General features: G+C 42.8%; 1 protein-coding gene across 1 annotated transcript; it reads left to right on the top strand.

Annotated features, from left to right (window-relative positions):
* Window positions 1–756: 756 nt before the first annotated feature.
* LOC112225531 (succinate--CoA ligase [ADP-forming] subunit beta, mitochondrial) lies at window positions 757–19,269 on the top strand. Its single transcript, XM_042306469.1, has 11 exons — window positions 757–912; window positions 1,829–2,015; window positions 7,079–7,178; window positions 7,263–7,425; window positions 8,193–8,321; window positions 9,781–9,919; window positions 13,313–13,474; window positions 13,596–13,738; window positions 14,300–14,420; window positions 16,273–16,361; window positions 17,000–19,269. The coding sequence occupies exons 1-11, from the start codon at window positions 829–831 to the stop codon at window positions 17,072–17,074; spliced, it is 1,392 nt and encodes a 463-aa protein (XP_042162403.1). The 5' UTR covers window positions 757–828; the 3' UTR covers window positions 17,075–19,269.
* The last annotated feature ends 503 nt before the right edge of the window (window positions 19,270–19,772 follow it).

Genomic DNA, 19,772 nt, shown 5'->3' with positions numbered 1-19,772 from the left:
CAGTTTGGGGAAGGCCCTTTCTTGTTTCAGCATGACAATGCCCCCATGTACAAAGCGAGGTCCATAAAGAAATGGTCTGTGGAGATCGGTGTGGAAGAACTTGACTGATCTGCGCAGAGCCCTAATCTCAACGTCATCGAACACATTTGGATACGCTGATTCAGTTCAGGGAAATGTCTGATACTACGTAACTCTGATGGTGATAACAATGGCGTATTCCTTTCATTGTCTATCTGGCTCCCCATTTGTTTATTTTGTTTTTTTTAGAGACTGACAATGGGGAATAGTGTTGAAAAGCACATGTACCCTTGAAGGGAATATAAATGTAGTTGTTTTGAAAGAATGTGTTGCAGATTTAAACCCAAGTGCTCCTTAACGTCTCTGCTATTGGTTAAAACATCTCTCCAGGAGTAGATTTTTAATTTCTTATGCTTGCCGAGTTCACACTTGCCGGCCAAGGTTCATCAAGCACACCATATATTCTTTATATAGAAAGTCATTTTTGTTTTGTTTGACTGATGAGTGTTTGTTCCATGTGTAAATAGGTCTGTATATAGAGTAGGTTTTTCCAAACCGGATAAATAAATACCACTTTTGAGTAAATACGTTTGTGTTGATCATATCTTAGAGAATACAATTTGAAAGGCCACCATGACCTCGTTTTATGTATGCATTATATAATGTCCAGTTGACCGTATGTATTTATAGCCTTGTCTTCAAATTGTGAAGACCATTGAATGTGAGCCAAGCCTATGCATGGGGCGCATGTTTTTTTAAATTTTTTATGTCACTACGCATGCACACAATTCGTTAGCTTGAGAAGGGAACATGGCGGCGTCCCTGATTTGCGGCCGATTGTCGGCTAGCCTGAGAAATTCTGGGGCAAGATCGACGTGTAATACTGCATCCAAAGTAAGTTCTACCTTGACAAAAATGTTATGAAATCCGGCTGCCTGTACCTGTGATTATTTTTCTGCTGCACCATCTTCGATGTCCCCGAGAAATGGGGTGAAATTTGACATTCGCTTATCTCCTTTGACGTAGCTAGGAAACTGGCTCATTTGGCTAACTAGCCACATAGCTAGCGAGCTAAACATTAGCAAACGTCGTTGCTTGTTTAGCAATGGATAGACGAATGTATCAATCAGTACATGTATTTAAACAAGTTTATGGGGTTTCAGGGATTTGTTTGTTGGCAATAGCTTTTCGCTCACATACAGTACTAGTTAAGACAGTGACCTCCAACACAGCTGTCATAGACTAGAGACGATAGGACAGGGGGGGTGCCAGGAGCGTCATGCCCATCGGGGGTACAGGGGTAAGTGCCCCCTCAGATTTGTCCTGTATAATAGCACTTAACAACTTTTTGCTTATATATATATATGATTATGACTAGATTGCAGGTAAAAGCTGGTTCACGTGTTTGGAAAAAAAAGTTGTTCTAAGTTCTCCAGCCCCCAAAGCATCCTCACATACTTTCTGCATCCTTGGATTTTTGGGGTGCATGATGCCTCTGGGGGTGAAGAGAGGATATGCACCATCCAGGCTGTTTGTTCATGCTCACTTGCACTGACAAAGCTGAAATGTTTAATGTGTTCCTCTTTCATATCTGCAAACTTACAGTATTGCACACATCTACTCCACATTTTTTGTTGTGTGTATGTGCCCTTTTAGTCTTTTGTATGGGTGTGGCTATTCTTATTCAGTGTCCTTTCACAGAGCGCTATGTACTCCCCCTGACATGAGTAGGTACTGTCATGTTACTGCATCATGTACCCCCCTACAACTTTTTCTTTCCTCTATCCCCCTCTGCCCCCCTTCTCTCCAGGTGCTGGGTGGTTCCTCCGGCCTTCTTGGGGCTCAGCAGCAGCCCTCCCACCTTCAGCAGCAGCAGAGGAACCTCTCCCTGCATGAGTACATGAGCATCGGCCTGCTCAAAGAGGCTGGCGTTTGTGTGCCCGAGGGCAAGGTTGCCAGCTCACCCGATGAAGCCTACTCTGTTGCCAAGGAGATTGGTAAGCCATGCCTTAATAGGATGTGGTCAAATTAATTTGAGTAGGCTAACTTGGGGGTGCGTGCGTAGTCCCCTCCTGTACTCCCTATTCACCCACGACTGCGTGGTAAACCCGACTCCAACACCATCAAGTTTGCTGACGACACAACGGTGGTAGGCCTGATCACTGACAACGATGAGACAGCCTATAGGGAAGAGGTCAGAGACTGCCAGGACACCATCCTCTTCCTCAACGTGACCAAGACAAAAGAGATGATGTGGACTACAGGAAAATCAGGCGCAAAAGCACCCATTTACATTGACAGGGCTGTAGAGTGGGTCGAGAGTTTCATGTTCCTTGATGTCCACATCACCAACAGACTATTATGGTCCAAACTAGAGGTCGACCGATTAATCGGAATGACCGATTAATTGGAATGGCCGATTTCAAGTTTTCATAACAATCGGAAATCGGTATTTTTGGGCGCCAATTTTATTTTTATACCTTTATTTAACTAGGCAAGTCAGTTAAGACCACATTCTTATTTTCAATGACTGCCTAGGAACGGTGGGTTAACTGCCTTGTTCAGGGGCAGAACGACAGATTTTCACCTTGTCAGCTCGGGGGATTCAATCTTGCAACCTTACAGTTAACTAGTCCAACGCAATATCGACCTGCCTCTCTCGTTGCACTCCACAAGGAGACTGCCTGTTACGCGAATGCAATAAGCTAAGGTAAGTTGTTAGCTAGCATTAAATCAAATCAAATCAAATGTATTTATATAGCCCTTCGTACATCAGCTGATATCTCAAAGTGCTGTACAGAAACCCAGCCTAAAACCCCAAACAGCAAGCAATGCAGGTGTAGAAGCACGGTGGCTAGGAAAAACTCCCTAGAAAGGCCAAAACCTAGCCTGGTTCCTCTCTAGGTTTCTTCCTATGTGGGGTGGCCAGTCCTCTTCTGGCTGTGCCGGGTGGAGATTATAACAGAACATGGCCAAGATGTTCAAATGTTCATAAATGACCAGCATGGTCGAATAATAATAAGGCAGAACAGTTGAAACTGGAGCAGCAGCACAGTCAGGTGGAAGTTGAAACTGGAGCAGCAGCATGGCCAGGTGGACTGGGGACAGCAAGGAGTCATCATGTCAGGTAGTCCTGGGGCATGGTCCTAGGGCTCAGGCTCAGGAAACTGGAACAGCAGCATGGCCAGGTGGACTGGGGACAGCAAGGAGTCATCATGTCAGGTAGTCCTGGGGCATGGTCCTAGGGCTCAGGTCCTCCGAGAGAGAGAAAAGAAAGAGAGAGAATTAGAGAACGCACACTTAGATTCACACAGGACACCGAATAGGACAGGAGAAGAACTCCAGATATAACAAACTGACCCCAGCCCCCCGACACAAACTACTGCAGCATAAATACTGGAGGCTGAGACAGGAGGGGTCAGGAGACACTGTGGCCCCATCCGAGGACACCCCCGGACAGGGCCAAACAGGAAGGATATAACCCCACCCACTTTGCCAAAGCACAGCCCCCACACCACTAGAGGGATATCTTCAACCACCAACTTAGCATCCTGAGACAAGGCTGAGTATTAAACTTATCTTATAAAAAACAATCAATCATAATCACTAGTTAACTACACATGGTTGATGATATTACTAGATATTATCTAGCGTGTCCTGCATTGCATATAATCTGACTGAGCATACAAGTATCTGACTGAGTGTTGGTAGGCAGAAGCAGGTGCGTAAACATTCATTCAAACAGTACTTTTGTGCATTTTGCCAGCAGCTCTTCGTTGTGTGTCAAGCATTGCGCTGTTTATGACTTCAAGCCTATCAACTCCCGAGATGAGGCTGGTGTAACCGAAGTGAAATGGCCAGCTAGTTAGCGCGCGCTAACTAGAGGAACGGAAGCTATACTGTTACACTGGCAATACTAAAGTGCCTATAAGAACTAGTCAATAGTCAAAGGTTAATGAAATACAAATGGTATAGAGGGAAATAGTCCTATAATTCCTACAATAACTACAACCTAAAACCTCTTACCTGGGAATATTGAAGACTCATGTTAAAAGGAACCACCAGCTTTCATATGTTCTCATGTTCTGAGCCATGAACTGAAACGTTAGCTTTCTTACATAGCACATATTGCACTTTTACTTTCTTCTCCAACACTTTGTTTTTGCATTATTTAAACCAAATTGAACATGTTTCATTATTTACTTGAGGCTAAATTGATTTTATTGATGTATTATATTAAGTTAAAATAAGTGTTCATTCAGTATTGTTGTAATTGTCATTATTAGAAATGGGGTTGTTTTAAATGATAAATCGGACGATTAATCGGTATCGGCTTTTTTGGTCCTCCAATAATCGGTATCGGCGTTGAAAAATCATCGATCGACCTCTAGTCCAAACACACCCAAGACAGTTGTGAAGAGGGCACGACAACGTCTTTTCCCCCCCAGGAGACTGAAAAGATTTGGCATGGGTACCCAGATCCTCAAAGTTTTACATCTGCACCAACGAGAGCATCCTGACCGGTTGCATCACTGCTTGGTGTGGCAACTGCTTGGCATCCAAGCGTAAGGTGCTACAGAGGGTAAAGCATACAGCCCAGTAGATCACTGGACCGCAGTCACCCAGGTCATATACTGCTCTCTTCTACCGCACGGCAAGTGGTACCGGAGTGCCAAGTCTAGGTCCAAAAGGCTCCTTAACAGCTTCTATCCTCAAGTCATAAGACTGCTGAACAATTAATCAAATGGTCACATGAACTATTTGCATTTCTTGTTTTTACACTGTTGCTACTGCGGGTTTGTTATCTATGCATGGTCACTTTACCCCTACCTACATGTACAAATTTCCTTGACTAACCTGTACCCCCGCACATTGACTCGGTACCTGAACCCCCTGTATATAGCCTCATTGATTTTATTGTGATACTTTTTAAAATGGTAACTTTAGTTTATTTAGTAAATATTTTCTTAACTGCATTGTTGATTAAGGGCTTGTAAGTAAGCATTTCATGGTAAGGTGTACACCTGTTGTATTCGGCGCATGTGACAAATACAATTTGATTTTGATGTCAGACCAGGTAGTAGTGGGTGAGTAGTGTGTTCTACATACAATAGGCCTATTTATTGTTGTTTGAATGAGCAATAGTGCTGAGCGATTAACCAAAATGTCTGATCTTTTACTTTTTAAACAACTACAATGACCATATTTCATTGGATGCCTACTCGTCTGGTCTGTGTTTCTTTCACGCCTGCTATGTTAGGTTATTGTGGGACAGACAGACAGAGAGCGAGATGAGATGGAAGAAGGCGCGATAGAAAACAGTTTCTTCGTGAGATGCGGTATCTCTACCTGAAAATACACGGTCTAAGTGATTGGTAGTTGGTATTCAGCAGTCATAATTATATCTTCTTTGTAAATGGTGAGCCAACATGTTTTCAACATTTATCAAGTTTGAAGTTTTATTAGGCGTTTGTACAGGATACGGATGGTATACATTGTCCAACAAATTGTTTATTATTATAATATATATATATATTTTTTTAAATACCTTTAATTTAACTAGGCAAGTCAGTTAAAAACAAATTCTTCTTTACAATGATGGCCTACATTGGCCAAACACGGATGACGCTGGGCCAATTCTGCCTCGCCCTATGGCACTCCCAATCACGGCTGGTTGTGATACAGCCTGGAATCAAACCAGGGTGTCTGTAGTGATGTCTCAGGCACTGAGATGCAGTGCCTTAGACCGCTGCACCACTCGGGAGCCAGGTAGGCTAGTTGACCAGGTAGGCTAGTTGAGAACAAGTTCTCATTTACAACTGCGACCTGGCCAAGATAAAGCATAGCAGTGTGAACAGACAACACAGAGTTACACATGGAGTAAACAATTAACAAGTCAATAACACAGTAGAAAAAACAAATGCTAACTTGCAAGTTCCTTCTTGACAATGCAACAACAATAAGAAATAATAAAAGTAAAAAATACGAACATAGTCTCATGTTATGTTAAAATACTTACCTGTCCCTTTAGGGGGGGTTACCATTGTTATGGTGCATTCTGGTGTGTGTGACTGCTCATCTGCATTTGCGAATCAGCAAAAGTGATTCGAATCAAATCGGAGTTAACAAATCGAGATCGAATCTATTCAAATCTTTGGAGTCAGCCCTAGTGTACTTTCTTGTTACTTTGAAATTGGCATGTATACACATTCACCCAACTATCTCTGGACTAATCTGAGAGTGCTGCACACAGAACCTGTAGCCTACATCTGACATGGTGTGACCCTTGGCTTTGTTTAGGGTGTTTTTAATAGCCTCTGAGGCGGCAGTAGAGACTACAGTCTAAACATAGCACTGAACCCAAGGCTATCAGTTAACACTTCTGCAGCCTGCTGTGCTCAGCTGGATACACAGTAACCTGTTTACACCTATCAGTGCTTCCTTTTCCTCAGGGGCCAGTGTCATGGAATTACTCTACTCTTGGACTAGCCTTTTTGATAAATGGCATTGCTCTGGACTAGGGATAATCTTTTAATTTGATTCAGACTAGTGTTTAGATTATTATATGTTAATGAAATCAAAATGTCCTCCCAGGCTTTACATAGAGGTTTTAGGCATGTCATTTTTATGTAGCCTACTCTGTAACTAACTGTAATAGTGTGTTGTTGTCTAACTTTGTTAATATGTTACTATACTAGATCAATAAAGTTAAATCATCTCTGACCTACTGAATTCCTCTGTGGTAATGAGTAGGGCTAAACATGATGTAGAACAATGTATCCATTCACTGTGTAGCTTACTCAATGCTAACATAGTTTTCTGGTTGTGGATACAGATTAACTTGACAATGTCCAGAAGTAGCCTAGTCATTTAGGGCCATGAGTGCATGCCTTTGCTAGAAAGGTTGTGTTAGGCAGTGTTTGCACTGACAATGTTTTGTGTAGTTTGTACGTCTGCATTATTATCGGTCTGTGTGTATAATTGGCAGTGGAGTGTTGGGCTAGTCTGTAACTGCTACGGTCTCTTTCTCCCTCGTGTGTGTGTCTGTGGGTTGTCTCAGGCACCAAGGATCTAGTGGTGAAGGCTCAAGTGTTGGCTGGAGGCCGAGGCAAAGGCACCTTCGAGGGAGGTCTGAAGGGAGGAGTGAAGATTGTTTACTCGTGAGTGTCCGAGAGAACTCCTCTCAAACTGCACCCATTTCTACTCTGTGTCAATTCTTCTGTCTCTCTTCCCCTCTCCTACAGTCCAGAGGAGGCCCGGGACATCTCCTCTCAGATGATTGGTCGTAAGTTGTACACCAAGCAGACAGGCGAGCAGGGCCGTATCTGTAACCAGGTGTTCATCTGTGAGCGCAGGTACCCCCGCAGGGAGTACTACTTCGCCATCACCATGGAGAGATCCTTTCAGGTGAGGTCATTCCCGCCCCTTCACGCCTCTCAGGTGTCAACAGCTGATAAATCACGCTCAGCCATTCTGGGTCATCCGTCAGATTTGACATATTGGGCAGCTGTTATTCTTGATTTTGAATGTTGATTGTGTTGTGTTGGATGGTCCCACTAGATGGCGTAGTGGTAAAGGACATGGCCGTGGACATGTTGAAATACTTGTGCTCCGTGGGACTTGCTTGTCCAGCTGCTGTTATAGCTCTGTTCTCTAAATAGGATAATGAGACACCCGTTGTCATTGAGAATTTGAAGACCAATGGATCAATTCGATCGTTTGTTACATTTATTTATGATAGCCCAGGTACTATTAGGTTAACTATTTAATATCTATATTGACCCTTTTTGCACAACTCTTTTTACTCATCACATATGCTGCTGCTTTTTATTATCTATCCAGTCACTTTAGCCCTACCTTTATGTATCTACCTCAATTACCTTGTACCCCTGCAGTACCACTGTAATGGTATATATAGCCAAGTTATTGTTACTCATTGTGTATTTATTCCTTGTGTTATTATTTTTTTGTTTTTCTCTGCATTGTTGGGAAGGGTCCGTAAGTAAGCATTTCACTGTTAGTCTACACCTGTTGTTTACGAAGCATGTGACAAATACAATTTGATTTGCTGTGAGACCTATGTTCCATTAATTTGCTCTTTTTTTAGTTTGATTGCCACTCAATGAATGTGTAAAATGATTGATACTCATATCTCGGCCCCTCCCTCTGAACAGGGCCCCGTGTTGATTGGCAGCTCTCAGGGGGGCGTGAACATCGAGGATGTGGCAGCGGAGAATCCCGACGCCATTGTGAAGGAGCCAATCGACATCATGGAGGGAATCAAGATGGAACAAGCTGTTTCGGTACAGTTGATCGGGTTGTAAAAATACCTCTTGATTTGTCTTTCAGTCTCTTAGATCCCAGGAAACATTACATATCCTGGTAAATAAACAATACTCCTGATTTTAAAGCTAGCTATTTTGTTCCATGTTTAAACAAACGACTTGCGGTAACATTTATATTCAAATTAGGTCTGTTTTGAGTTTCTCTCTAAAGACAAGGGCCTCAGAACCTTATTAGTTAGGCATGTACCCTAGTTAGGCAGTGCAATATCTTTAAACGTCAGGTTTTGACTTTGATATGCTCAGTCAACATTGCATCTCACACACATGTGTCTTAGAGTGCCTGCAATGTTACCATGACCTGCCAATGTCTCTCACATTCACTATAAATCTAATTAATTTATATAGCCCTTCTATATAGCCCCTCTTACATTAGCTGATATCTCAAAGTGCTGTACAGAAACCCAGCCTAAAACCCCAAACAGCAAGCAAAGCAGGTGTAGATGTACGGCGGCCAAAACCTAGGAAGAAACTTAGAGAGGAACCAGGCTATGAGGGGTGGCCAGTCCTCTTCTGGCTGTGCCGGGTGGAGATTATAACAGAACATGGCCAAGATGTTCATAAATGACCAGCATGGTCAAATAATAATAATCACAGTAGTTGTGGGTGCAACAATTCAGCACCTCAGGAGTAAATGTCAGTTGGCTTTTCATAGCCAATCATTGAGAGTATCTCTACCGCTCCTGCTGTCTCTAGAGAGTTGAAACAGCAGGTCTGGGACCGGTAGCACGACCGGTGAACAGGTCAGGGTTCCATAGCCGCAGGCAGAACAGAAACTGGAGCAGCAGCACGGCCAGGTGGACTGGGGACAGCAAGGAGTCATCACGCCAGGTAGTCCTGAAGAATGATCCTAGGGCTCAGGTCCTCCGAAAGAGAGAATTAGAGAGAGCATACTTACATTCACACAGGACATCGGATAAGACAGGAGAAATACTCCACATATAAGACTGACCCTAGTCCCCCGACACACAAACTACTGCAGCATAAATACTGGAGGCTGAGACAGGAGGGGTCAGGAGACGCTGTGGCCCCATCCGATGATACCCCCGGACAGGGCCAAACACCTGCCCCACCCACTTTGCCAAAGCACAGCCCCCACACAACTAAAGGGATATCTTCAACCACCAACTTACCATCCTGAGACAAGGCCGAGTATAGCCCACAAAGATCTCCGCCACGGCACAACCCAAGGGGGGCGCCAACCCAGACTATATCCCTCATTGTCATTTGTTCCTGCTATCCTTCAACTCCTCACCTTCAATTGAATTCAAGTGTTTTACAAGCTGGTAATAGATTTCTAAATGTTGCTAAAGTATAAATAAATGACAAAGAAAGTAGATTTGAAGAACTGATATTGATACATTTCTTTCTTTTGCTCCCTCGCTCTTTTCTCGGTCTTCTGTCTTCGCTCTCTCTCCAGATTGCCACAAAGATGGGCTTCCCTGCTGCTCTGATTGACGACGCAGCTGCTAACATAATCAAGCTCTACAACGTCTTCATGAAGTTTGACGCCTCCATGCTGGAGATCAACCCCATGGTGGAGGACGCCTCTGGCCAGGGTACACATACACTTGCTTTTCGTTCCTAGTGATGTTGTTAGTCACGCCAGTGTGAAGAGCTGGGTGAGAGTGTGTTGCTTGGTTGGAGGCTTCTCCCATTGATCTATGACTCAGTCAATCATTCTCATTAACACACTCCCAGTGAAAAACCCTAGTGTGAACCACTGCACTTTTAACTGATGGGCCAAATAGGCAGCTAAACCCCATGGTACTGAAGGAATGATGGTGTTATTGCACAACCAACTGTCTTCAACATCATAGCCATACATGGTAGAGTATGGTGGCTGGGTCAAATAAGAGGCCCTATGTTAGCTTTGAAATGTAAAAGGCATTCCAGTGCTCATATGTACTTCGAATGACCTTGTGGTTATGGGCTGACTTGACCAACCCCAAACATACCAGGAGAGTTGATTGACAGTATGAATGGCCAGTGCTGACCCTTTGACCCTACTACATTAGCAACATCTGTAGAGGTCTCTATCTTATCTGTCACTAACCCAGATCTGTCCTTGACATGTACAGTACAGCCAACCATGGTTACACAGTAAAGCTATGTCACAGAACTATACTCAACAGAAATATAAACGCAACATGTAAAGTGTTGATATCATGAGCGGTAATAAAAGATCCCAGACATTTTTCATACACGTAAAAAGATAATTTCTTTCAAAATTTGTGCACACATTTGTTTACAACCCTGTTAGTAAGAATGTATCCTTTGCCAAGATTGTCCATCCACCTGACAGGTGTGGCATATCAAGAAGCTGATTAAACAGCATGATCATTACAATGGCTATCACCGACTAAAAAAAATCTTGGTTGACCAAGAATTCTTTTCACCAATCGATTGGTTGAAATGTTAAAAGGTGTATTTTTCCATATATAGACAAATCCTATGTGTTTTAATTAAATCAACTATTTGCACTGAGCTTGTCTGATGCTTTAAGCACACTGTTTGATTAAGAGACACAAATGTCTCGAGGGAGTCCGACCACAATTGATTTGATTGTGCCGGGCCTGGTTCAGACTTGCTGTGTTAAAAAAAAGCAAGTGACTGTGTGACTAGCACCCGGTGTCTGTCTCTCCTTGCTGCAGTGACCACTACAGAAAATCAGCAGTGTATCGCGCTGTCTGTTGTTGAAGCTGCAACATAATTATAGCTATTTCTGACTGAAAAGTTGTTACTGTAATCCCTAATTTGTTAAGGAAAAACATTTTCCTATTCCGTCAACCATTGCTCTCTTTACGTGAAACATAACCAATAGGACGTGACCTATAGCATATCATAATCACATCAATAAATAGGTTATAACAAACTCTGAACACCATAACATGTAACAGAAAAATGGATGCAGAGGATGTGACAAATAAACAAAATGGGGTATGTGGTTTCTCAGCGGGTAAAGGGGAAGTCAGATATGTGGAATGAATGATCGTTGTAGAAAATACTGTAGATCAGGAAAAAGGAAGTAAGGAGCAAACGATGCGTGCATATTATGTGTGCCAAACAAGTGCTGTTAGATTAGAATATAATTTTTCTGACAGTTTGGAACAATGTAAACTATTAGAACACACACACTAGACAGAGGAACTCTACCTAGAAGGCCAGTATCCAGGAGTTGACTCTAAACTGTTGATGTTGAGGCTGGTGTTTTGCAGGTAGTATTTAATGAAGATGCCAGTTGAGGACTTGTGAGGCGTCTGTTTCTCAGACTAGACACTAATGTGTCTAGTGTCTAGACTGACGAGGTTCAGAAGAAAGTTCTTTCTTTCTGGCCATTTTGAGCCTGTAAATCGAATCCACAAATGCTGATGCTCCAGATACTCAACTAGTCTAAACAAGGCCTGTTTGTTTTATTGCTTCTTTAATCAGAACAGTTTTCAGCTGTGCTTACATAATTGCAAAAGGGTTTTCTTATGATCAATTAGCCTTTTAAAATTATAAACTTGGATTATCTAACACAACATGCCATTGGAACACAGGAATGATGGTTGCTGATAATTGGGCCTATGTAGATATTCCATAACAAATCAGCCGTTTCCAGCTACAATAATCATTTACAACATTAACAATGTCTACACTGTATTTCTGATCAATTTAATGTTATTTTAATGAATGCAAAATGAGCTTTTCTTTCAAAAACAAGGACATTTCTAAGTGACCCCAAACTTTTGAATGGTAGTGTTTATGGGTGATTTTGAAGCCAGACTGGTGTCTAGTACACCATGATTTGTATTTGTTTATTTTGCTACTGCGTGACTAAAGAAATGTCAGTCGACAAACAGCCCATCGGCCAAACAATTGTCCAGTCTACTAAATGGGGTCAACCCTAATCATTACACAGGTCCACCTTGTGCTGGGGACAATAAAAGGCCAGTCTAAAATGTGTTTTTTTGTCACACAGCACAATGCCACAGATGTCTCATGTTTTGAGGGAGCATGTAATTGGCATGCTGACTGCAGGAATGTCCAACAGAGCTGTTGCCAGATAATGTTATGTTAATTTCTCTACCATAAGCCGCCTCCGATGTCGTTTTAGAGAATTTGTCAGTTGTGTGGATGAGCAGTTTGCTGATGTCAACGTTGTGAACAGAATGCCCCGTGGTGGTGGGATTATGCTATGGGCAGGCATAAGCTACTGCCAACAAACTCAGTTGCATTTTTATCGATGGCAATTTGAATGCACAGTGATACCGTGACGAGCTCCTGAGGCTAATTGTCGTGCCATTTATCTGCAGCCATCACCTCCATGTTTCAGCATGATCATGCATGGCCCATGTCGCAAGGATCTGTACACAATTCCTGGAAATGGAAAATGCCCCTGTTCTTCCATGGCCTGAATACTCACCAGACATGTTACCCATCGAGCATGTTTGGGATGCTCTGGATCGCAGTGTACAGCAGCGTGTTCCAATATCAAGCCACTTTGCACAGCCATTGAATAGGAGTTGGACTACATTCCACAGGTCACAATCAACAGCCTAATCAACTATCTGCGAAGGAGATGCATGAGGCAAATGGATGCTTACTGGTTTTCTGGTCCACACCCCTTCTTTTAAGGTATCTGTGACAACATTTGTATTCCCAGTCATGTGAAATCCATAGATTGGGGCGTAATGATTTTTTTTTTCTTCAATTGACTGATTTCCTTATATGAACTGTAACTCAGTAAAATCTTTGAAATTGTTGAATGTTGCGTTTTTATATTTTTGTTCAGTATAGATAATCTGTTGCACCTTGGACCAGGCATTGGAAAATGTTCCCTCCAAGTACAAACGGACATCTGCCTCTGGCTCTGTTGTAATGAAGTTATAGGGTCATTGGGTTTTTGTCACCAAATGATGTCAGCCATCTTGGGCTCAGCCTCTGTCTCCTGTGTGTCCCTCTGACAGTGATGTGCATGGACGCCAAGATAAACTTTGACTCGAACGCAGCGTATCGCCAGAAGAAGGTGTTTGACATGCAGGACTGGACCCAGGAGGATGCCAGGGACCGACAGGCAGCCAAGGCTGACCTCAACTACATTGGCCTGGACGGATCCATCGGGTGTCTGGGTGAGTGCCACAACACACCCAACACTGCTTCACAGCAAGACACACCTAGCTTTATAGTAGCAGTAGTGATAAAAATAAAATAAAAATGTATATTCACTCTATATTCTCTGTGTTTGTGTAGTGAACGGGGCTGGTCTTGCCATGGCCACCATGGACATCATTAAGCTGCATGGTGGCACGCCCGCCAACTTCCTGGACGTGGGGGGCGGAGCTACAGCCCACCAGGTGATGGAGGCCTTTAAACTCATCACCTCTGACAGGAAGGTAAGGACTGGGAATGGGGGACACTTACCACTAACACCTAGCATCTCTGGTTGTCATTGAAGAAGCATTAATCTGCAGTAGGCACTCACTTCTCACAGTGGCACCAATAAACACAGACAGTGTTCCACAGTCCTTCACCCTGACCTCTATCCCCAACTGGAACGGGACGGCTGGGTATCTAGAGCAGTAGTAGCCTGCAGTTGATACTATTGATGTTTTGATGGAGTTAGGGGGTAGGGATTCATTAGGAATTCCTGATGTTTGGACCTTCAGGTAGGTTACGGTTGTATAAAGTCACTTTTCAGTACACGCATCCCCTAGTTAGTAGGTGTATCTTTTGACAGACATTAGTCTGGAGTTACCTGAAGATATCAGTAGGATAGCTCACTCGGAGGGTGGGGTTTACTACTGGTGGAACCTATTGGGTGACATTTAACTGTGGGATTTTGAATGGGGGAGGACTTTAGAGGGAGTACAGGGAGGGTTCTAACCTGCTGTCTTCTATGGTCAATATCTTCGTTTATGCTTTCATGGTCAACTTCTTTGGTTTGTGGTCCTCAGGTGCAGGCCATCCTTGTGAACATCTTTGGTGGCATAATGAGGTGTGACATCATTGCTCAGGGCATCATCATGGCTGTTACAGACCTGGACCTGAAGATCCCCATTGTGGTGCGGTTACAAGGTGAGACTGACCTCCCTTATACCGTCAAGCACGAGGTAGCCAGCACAATAGCAGCTTGGCATGACCACCCTGTGGCAATTACAGTAAAAACGATTTTAGCTTTGTTATATAGGCTACTACACTGCCATTTTGGCGCACATACTGGGCTGGGAGAGAGGTAGGGGGCGACAGTGGAGCGTGGCATTTTAAAGGTCAACGAGCAAGCAGCTTGTCAGGATTAGGCTCTTCTAGTACTTCCCCACACACACTAGTGATGTGAGGGTAAAAAATTGATACAGTTGCATATTGGGATGTTATTTTTTACGATTTACTATCGCAATATTATTTTTCCTTCATAGCTTGTTCTCTCTCTTTTTTTAAGTAAGGTACCAATTTGTTTTCAGCACTTATTTCCATGACTGATACATTTGTTTTCTCATGCCTCACTTTCTGCAGCAGACATGGTGAGCAATATGTTTAGAACATCGAATCGCAATAAAATCACAGTATCGAATCGCAATAAATATAGAATTGTGAGAATTGCAATGCATATCGTATTGGACCTAAGTATCACATAATACCGGCACTATGGGACCCTGTAGCTCCCAGCCTCTCCCTTCTGGACATGTTTGAAACACACAGGGACAAATAGAATGTGCGAAGTTATACAGAACTCAATCACTCATAAACTAAATGTAATTGTACTAAAATGATTTCCTTCACAAACGGTTTAGTAATGTATAATGAACTTTCACAAATTAGACTTCTAATTTATTTAGTCTGCTATTTTAAATGCTTTTGTAATCATGATGCAGGGTTATGCCGTCGGGGGTACGCCAAATAAAAATTCACATTTTTAAAAATGTATATATTTTTTTTAAGTTAACATTTTTCCTTCACATTTTCAAACAGATAATTTATATTTTCAAACTGGGCTATACATTTGGGTGAGGTTTTTTTTCTTGCCTGAATAGCCTCGTTTCACTGCCAAAAATAAAATGAAACCATCTAGTGTTCAGGGAAATAACAACACAATGTCAAATACAGGTAGCCTAGTCAAATAATTAACATCCAATCACATTAACCGTTACTCTCTCACGGGAATTCCACTAACGGTTTGTCTGTAGCCAAACTTAGCTGCTGCTCATGTTGGTGTCTGTACTGATGGCACAAAAGCCATGATAGGGAGACATAGTGGAGTGGTAACGTACGCGCAAGCAATTGCTCCCAACGCCACTTGGGTACACTGCAGCATCCACGGGAGGCTTTTGCTGCCAAGGGAATGCCTGACAGCTTGAAATATGTTTTGGACACTACAGTGAATATGGTTATCTTTGTTAAAGCAAGGCCCCTGAACTGTGAAGGGGCAAAGTATTGACACGTTTTTTTAAAATTGAGAGACAAGTTTAATTTTCACTTGTCTGACCGCTTGCATGATGATGACGTTTCTCACACAACTGGCCTATCTGGGTGATGATTTTTCTCGCCTGAATGATCTGAATCTTGGATTACAGGGACTGTGCAACTATATTCAATGTGTAGGACAAAATTGAGGCTATGATTAAGAAGTTGCAGCTCTTCTCTGACTGCATTAACAAGGACAACACACAGGTCTTTCCATCATTGTATGATTTTTTTTTGTGTGCAGATGAACTCAAGCTTTACGGACAATGTCAAATGTGATATAGCGAAGCACCCGAGTGAGTTGGGTGCACAATTATAAATTACAGATGACACAAATAACTGGATTTGTTATCCCTTTCATGCACAGCCTCCCTCCAGTCCACTTACTGATATCTGAGCTATATTTTTGAGAAGCAAAGCGCTTTCTAAAATATCAGTATTCCTTCAGCCTCATTATGTTATGTTTCAGGATCCAGAGTGGATGATGCCAAAGCTTTGATTGCCGCTAGCCCACTGAAGCTCCTGGCCTGTGACGATCTGGACGAGGCCGCTAGAATGGTACACACACCTCTCTACCTCTACCCCTCTAAGCACCCGGTCTGGTTTATGTAGGGTGGTGTGTGTGTGTGGTACAGTAGGTCTATGTGAAGTGTGTGAATGTGAAAAGGAATGTCAGGAACTGTTTGAGGTGTGTGTGAGGGCAGTGTGTAAAAATGTGTGTGAGGCGAGGGTCACCAGCAGGGTTGAATGTGTGTGTGTGTGTGCGCGTGTGGTGTGTGTCAATTGACACAGTCAGGGTATAGGTTGAAGTGACACTGCCTGAGTTTTATGGCTTTGATTTCTGGCAGAGCTAGCAGCAGTGACATTGAGTCAGAGCAGAGGCCCCCTTTCTCTCATCTCGCCCCTCCATCTATCTTTCCCTCTACCACTATTCTGGCTTTGCTCTCACTGACTCCCACTATCTCTCCTCTTCACTCGCTCTCCTTTGTTTTTTGAGTGTTTTACACCCAAAAGAGACAAGCATCACTTAGCCAGCACAATGGCAGCTTGGCATGACCACCCTGTGGCAGTTACAGCCCCCCGCAATTAAAACTATTCACTTTTAGTGTTTTTGTCTTTTATAATGAGATCACTCATATAGTTCCCTTCTGCTGTGCTTCTGTTTAAAGTATTCTCTCTCTGTTTCCTCTTTGCAGGTTGTAAAGCTTTCTGAAATAGTGTCGCTGGCTCAGGAGGCTCATGTGGACATCTCTTTCCAGCTGCCACTCTAAGCCATGTCCCTTGACTCTATGACCCCATCTGAACCCTGACACCCCACCCCTTGAACAACAAGAAGAGCCTCTCATTACTGAGCGAATACTCCATTACAACACAGCCCACCAACTTCTGTTAGTTCTGTTTCTCTCTTTCTCTCTCTCTGTGGCAAGGCTCCAAAATACACACACACATACAGGTAACTGCCAAATTAAAGGAAACTAAGTAAAGGAGGGATACAAAGTTGCATGGCAACCCAGACTCCTTGCTCGTGCCAAACGCTACGCCACGCCCACGAACGTTAGTTTCTTCACTGCAGAGTCTGGATCTGAGTACCTTCCCGACCCTTCATCAAATGCGAACACATTCAGGGTCGTCTGATTGGTCCAGAAACCGATGATATGAGCCAGAACACACGTGTGTAAAGCTGCGGTTTGAAAATGTCATTAACTTTAGCTAATCTCTACTTTCCTCACTCGGTTTTGTTATGTGTGAAGGGGCTTCCTACTGTGGCTTGTTGGTTTGTTCACGCACACTTATCAGATTAGACACTGGGGGCGCTCCTCCAGATTAGTCCAGTATTATTCACTCTGTTGTGTTGCTTTTTCCCCCGTGAGGAGAATGGTTTTGGTTACTTTCTCATCACCCCTCTGGCCACCTCTCCCTCAGCTCCCACAATGCATAGAACTACTTATAACGCACAAACCCCCAACCTTTCTCTTTCCTGGGAGAGCGTGGTGTTTCTATCTATTTACTGTAACTTGGGCTCTGAAGGTACAGCTAATTCCCCTTTGAAAAATCGTTTATAGTCTAAGTAGGAGGGAACGCAATGGGTATGTTAACAAGAATATGCTCTACAATTAGCCATCAGTTAAACACTTAGTTAAGAGGTAAAAACAAAGTACACAGTGTACAACAATAAAGAACGTCTTCCTAATTTTGAGTTGCACGCACATACAATCCATGTATCAAGGCTTAAAAATCCTTCTTTAACTTGTCTCCTCCCCTTCATCTACACTGATTGAAGTGGATTTAACAAGTGACATCATTAAGGGATCATAGCTTTCAGCTGGATTCACCTGGTCAGTCTGTCATAGAAAGAGCAGGCATTCTTAATGTTTTGTCCTCAGTGTATATGTTACATTTACAAAATGCTCAAGACACTTTTCACACCACATTCTTGCAATACTTAGTCAATAAACGCATATCTTAGGTTCCATGCTGGTATGGTTGAAAGAGGACTAATTACTGCAGGTGGGGGCATTTAAAGGGGTAACCCCGCCTCTCAGGTGGATGTGATCTGGTTGATTACTTTAACTGAGGTGTGTGGTGACCAATAAGGAGCAGGCTCCCCTCCAGGAGGTAGGGGTTTTGTACACGGTTCATTCTCCTGGATCAGTGGGTTAGAGAGGGTTACTGCTGGATGCAATGTCACAGTCAGTCATAGCCCCCCCCTTAAGTCTCCTGTCTGCCCCTGCAGGAGTGCCTTATATTGAGTGGTCTGAGAATGGGAGATGGGGTAAGAATTAGGGGGTTTATAAGGGAGGTGCCCATTGTAATGACAGCTGCTAGGTTGTGACACTGGACTAATACTTGGCAAACACTTAAGCTAAGAAAATAGTTTATGGAATGTAAATCACTCTTAGAAGTACCTCTTATGTCAATCAGTTCATCTCCATGCAATTTGAAATGCATAGCTGAATAGTGGATTGTTCTGATTCTGGCGAGAGAGACTGACTCATACCTGGATAAAAGCATCGGAGTACTCCTTTACTCCTGAACTAGTAAGAGTTATTTGTGAGTGTTTAGTGTGTGTGATATCTAAACTACTGCTTATCTGGTTGACTGCATGTTTGTGTATTTGTCTCTTCCATCCCTTCTATCGGAGGGTCTCCTATATAATAGTCTGCCACCATGTCACAGGAACAACCTTTCTCACTCTGTTCAGGTACATATGATGACAAAAATGGGGGTGGGCCGTGTCCACTCAACTGTTAAAAGATTGTACTGTAGTTAAGTCTTCTCTATTTCTCCTTATCTCCCTCCATTCCTCTGTATCTGTTACTCCCCAGCCCTCAGAACACAGAAACACACATATTGTGAGTTGTAAGACATTTATTATATCTTGTAAATAACGAGACCGTTGTTCTCTTCTATAAAATATTTATGCTTCTCTTGGAGTAAAAAAAAAAAATTAAATGGAGAACACCGACTTTGCTTTTTTGTTTTAGTTTTTTGTAGCACTTGTACTTGCAATGTGAAAGTTGTGTTTTACATCTCCTTATGGCTAGTTAGGTTGTGTTTGGCATTAGTCATGTCAACAAAAACAACAGAGGAATTGCTAAAGTGCAAATGTATATAATGACCAGGCTCATGTGACTCCAAATTAGCTTATATACTGTTGATATTAGCATAGTAGTGTTAGAATCTTTCAACATTTTCTACATGCCAGACTCTATGTATTGCAGTTGCATAATAATTTCAGCCTCTATTCAAATTTCTGTTCTAACCAATGGAATCCAACTTTATTTTCTGTCTCTAGAGCCACTGCGTGGATGCATACTGGGTTGAAACTGAATTGTGCACTGACAGAGCAGGGCTTACCTCCTGTTGCAAACAGTGTCTCTGATTCTTGAAACTAGGGACCACAACACATCATACCATAATGTGGAGTTAATAATACTGCCTTAATATTAGAGGTTCGCTTGAGTGGCT

This window comes from Oncorhynchus tshawytscha, linkage group LG26 (assembly GCF_018296145.1).
Source record: "Oncorhynchus tshawytscha isolate Ot180627B linkage group LG26, Otsh_v2.0, whole genome shotgun sequence".
In the NCBI taxonomy this organism is placed as follows: Eukaryota; Metazoa; Chordata; class Actinopteri; order Salmoniformes; family Salmonidae; genus Oncorhynchus; species Oncorhynchus tshawytscha.
Note: the sequence above shows the minus strand (reverse complement) of the source record. Positions and strands in the feature narration are given on the sequence as shown.

What these genes read in the sequence shown, in the direction of transcription:
- LOC112225531 (XM_042306469.1), top strand. Translation starts at nt 829, where the DNA reads ATGGCGGCGTCCCTGATTTGCGGCCGATTGTCGGCTAGCCTGAGAAAT. An exon ending in CGGATCCATCGGGTGTCTGG is followed by an intron (nt 13,475 to 13,595) that starts GTGAGTGCCACA and finishes GTGTTTGTGTAG; the next exon opens with TGAACGGGGCTGGTCTTGCC. An exon ending in TGGACGAGGCCGCTAGAATG is followed by an intron (nt 16,362 to 16,999) that starts GTACACACACCT and finishes TCCTCTTTGCAG; the next exon opens with GTTGTAAAGCTTTCTGAAAT.